Genomic DNA, 3,570 nt, shown 5'->3' with positions numbered 1-3,570 from the left:
CGGCAACTATCGAATTCGCCATCATTGTATTTGATTGGGTTTATGTGATACATAGTTGGGTTGTGGTTTTTTGTCGAGTTTGCCGTCAATATTATCTACCTCGTGTTTTTTGCTGTATGCCCGTGGTAGCCGTGGCTCCGGGATTGTGTGTATGTGAGCAAAGAGGGAGGTAGAGAGATTCTGTGGGCAACTTGTATGTGTGGTTGAGGCGTGCTCGCCTCCCTGTGTGAGTGCATTTACCGATTGGGGAGTTGTATGCATCGATTGATGTTGGGATATGATGGTGTTTTTGATGGGCTTGTTGTGCTGAGGTGTTTATGTGTGAGTTTGTGTGGTCGATGATGCTCAAAGGAGAGCCTGGTAGTAGAGTTTTACAAAAAAGTGTGTGTGCATATGAGTTTCTGTGTGGTTAGTGGTGCCAGATATTTCATGGGCTATAGAGAGACAGTTTGGCGTGTGCTGGGTTTGATCCCCCTTCTCCCTTTCCATCAGTGGTGCCCCCATTGAGGAGTTACTGAATGCTTCTCGGTGAAGTCAAAGACGGTGTCGCGGTTTGAAGAGCAGGATCTAACAAGAATGGCATGGTCGGGTTTTTTGACTTTTACAGGTGTTGAAGATGGAGAAGTGTGGCTGCAAGACTACGGCCTTTTTTTGCTAGACAGCGGCTTGTCAAGAGAAGAGGGAGTGGCCCAAGCTTTCCCGCTCCTGGTTCGTGGAAAAGCAAAGGTATGGTACGAGGGATTGCAGGATGAAGAAAAACAGGATTGGAGCACATTGGAAACGGCATTCTGAAGCCGATATGTGGCCAACACGCAATGGAGTGAAGTGAAGCAGATGATGGACAACCTAAAGCAAAGCCTTGACGGTGATTTTCGAGCCTTCGTGTGGGAGTTCGAGGCCATATGGAGCAAGTTGGTTAAGGTAACTGCTGTAGAAAATGCAAAGTTTTTGAAGATGATCAAGTTTGTGGACTGCTTGCATGTAAAAGTACGAGATAAAGTCGAGATAGATGGACCGTGCACATACGAGGAGGCAGTAGCCTATGCGGAGAGCAGGACGAAGAAGGTTTTAAAGTCGAAGCAACAGGCAAAGCAGGTTCTGGCAAGTCCATTGGTGCCAAGGCCAATTGCTAGGGAAGAGCTTCAGGTAATCCGACCCTTTGTTGATGCACATGTGGTAGCAGCGGATAGGCATGATGACAGATCGAGTAGAGAGGATATCGTGTGGACCTATGAGGCCTCAGCAGCTACAGAGAGGATTCTACCGAGTACCGCCTGATGTGCATGACCAAGTGACTTTCGAAAAACAAGCAGTGGAGAAGATAGCTGAAGTGCCAAAGCCGGTGAGTTTTGTGGAGAAAGCCGAGGTGTATTCGAGCTATAGCAGTGCCTTGGATACGGACAGCACATGGGAAACGGAGTCTGCTTTCTCAAGGTATGAGACATATGATGTTATGCATGTCGATAAAGTGGTCAAAGAGCAACAGATTGCAGGTGAAGAGGCATTTTTTGTGGACCAGGGGGTTGGGCAACCCTCTCTCTTGCCTTGTGATGGAAAGGCTATGTTGACTCAAGAGGAGTGCTTCGATGAAGCTGGCTGGGGGTTCGTTGATCCAGTGGTCGATGTAGATGACGAGGCGCAGGTTTTGGTTGCTAAAGCTATGGCAAGAATACAAGGTACGCAAGGCTTTCCGCCTTTTCCAGTGCTCTTTGAAGGGACTACAGGTGAAGGTATGCCGGTGTTTGCTTTAGAGGATCAACTACCGCAGGTGGATGCCATGTTGTTGACGGATATGTTGTTGAAGGTTGCTATGCAAGCGCCTCTATGCCGATTGCTACAAGTTATCTTGTTTGAAGACAATCATGCTATGGCGATCTCTCTAGCCGATGGCGAGTTGGTTTCATAGGATGTCGCTGCTACAGACATTGGTATAGTACATTCTTGTCCAGTGTACAAAGCAAGTTTATGGAGTTCGAGTTTTGGTCAGAGATACCCACACGCTCCTGAAGGTCATCCTTCTGCCTCGGGTGAGTGGGGGTTGGTTTAGACAGAGTGTGGAGTACTCGGGTCTCCCGAACCAGTGCTTCATTTGTAGACAGATGGGCCACCTAGCGAAGGCCTGTCCACGGAGAAGGCCACGACCTGCACCTCAGTCTCAGCCACAGCCTGCCAAGGCTGGCCGCAGCCACAGCCAGCGGCACAGTGCACAAATTCAGAGCCACCCTCTGAGCCTGGGGCTCCAGCGGAGGAGGGGTGGCAGCAAGCCTGTGGTTGTCGACGCCAGGGGCCACAGCGACAACCTGGCACTCAGAGTGGCCCTCAGGTGCCTACTCAGCAGCAGTGGGTTTCCACGAGTAACCTCTTTGGTCCTCTTAAGCAGGAGGAGCCCCTTACACCAGCCTCCACCTCCGCTTCACCCTCACCAGCCGCCCCACCTTCAGAGTTCCCTTCCTCCTCCTCATCCCCCCCCCCCCCCCCCGCCCTCTACTCCTGTCCACTCCCCACCTCACCCCCCTGTCTCTGTCGCCCCACCCCGCTTTTCTTCTCCTCCGCCCCCCCCCCCCCCCCCCCCCCCCCCAGCTCCTTCTCCCCCTCCTCTTGCTTCAGTACCACAGTCGACTCAGTAGACTGGTCCCTCGCCGGCGGCTAGGAGATCTCTTGACAGCGCCTTTGCCACGAGTCGCCTAGTGAGAGAGGGTCAGCCCTTCTTGCAGCCCCCTCTGCAGATTCAGACATCTCCCCTTGCAGCTATCCCTCGGGGTCTGACGAGCATTGACCTCCGACGCCGCTAGGATTTCTTTGATTACGGGTTCACTCACTTTCTCGGCGATTCCACAGCAGACCACGAGGCAGCCTGCTTCAGGGTCCATGCTTTGTTCCTCGCCGCTAGGGGGACAGAGGCCTTGGACTCAGCATTTGGTTTCTCCTTCCCCCTCTGTGGTAGGACCGAGACAGAGTGGTCCCTCGACTCAGTGGTGGGATGGTTGCATACACAGATTCTCGAGTTCTCTCACATCATGGGAGAACTTGGAGTTACAGATTTGCTGCAGACTTTGTGGCCACTGGCCAAGTTTGCGGTGACACCCCCAGACTCAGCAGTATGTAGGCACATTGTGGTGTACTTTTTTGCTGATACGCAGTGTTTGCCTTGCTATGTATACATTCATGAGGACTCCTGGACAGAGGAGGTTGCTTTACGCACGGCTTGCTCTGCTTGGGCTTGGGCCAGGCACTCACTGCAGTCTCGCCTATCTAGAGGACGCTCGGATGTGGATTACTCCCCATCCAAGCCAGCCTCGAAGATAGCCTGTCTTGCTGCTGCGGCAACATCTGTTCTCTCTCGCTCTCCATGAGGATCGTATCGTGGAACGTGCAGGGACTAGGTGGGCCCCAGTTTTAGCGACAACGGGGCTGATTGCGTCAGGAGCTTCAACGTTGCCTTGTGGGAGGAGAGATTGATCTCCTTATGCTTCAGGAGCACCATTTGTCTGACAGCCACATTCGGCGATGTGGTCAGATTTTGCGTGGACGTTATGATACCTTTTGGTCAGCTGCTTTTGGACCTGGAGG

General features: G+C 52.4%; 1 protein-coding gene across 1 annotated transcript; it reads left to right on the top strand.

Annotated features, from left to right (window-relative positions):
• Positions 1-1,184: 1,184 nt before the first annotated feature.
• LOC147443275 (uncharacterized) lies at positions 1,185-1,906 on the top strand. Its single transcript, XM_086529824.1, has one exon. It carries the CDS (start codon positions 1,193-1,195, stop codon positions 1,904-1,906), a length of 714 nt encoding a protein of 237 aa, XP_086385950.1. The 5' UTR covers positions 1,185-1,192.
• Positions 1,907-3,570: the final 1,664 nt, after the last annotated feature.

The sequence above is a fragment of the Adiantum capillus-veneris genome, chromosome 14 (genome assembly GCF_014529385.1).
Source record: "Adiantum capillus-veneris isolate H3 chromosome 14, ASM1452938v2, whole genome shotgun sequence".
Lineage (NCBI taxonomy): Eukaryota > Viridiplantae > Streptophyta > Polypodiopsida > Polypodiales > Pteridaceae > Adiantum > Adiantum capillus-veneris.
The sequence above is the reverse complement of the archived record's forward strand: the minus strand, read 5'-3'. Positions and strand labels throughout refer to the sequence as shown.

What these genes read in the sequence shown, in the direction of transcription:
- LOC147443275 (XM_086529824.1), top strand. Translation starts at nt 1,193, where the DNA reads ATGATGACAGATCGAGTAGAGAGGATATCGTGTGGACCTATGAGGCCT.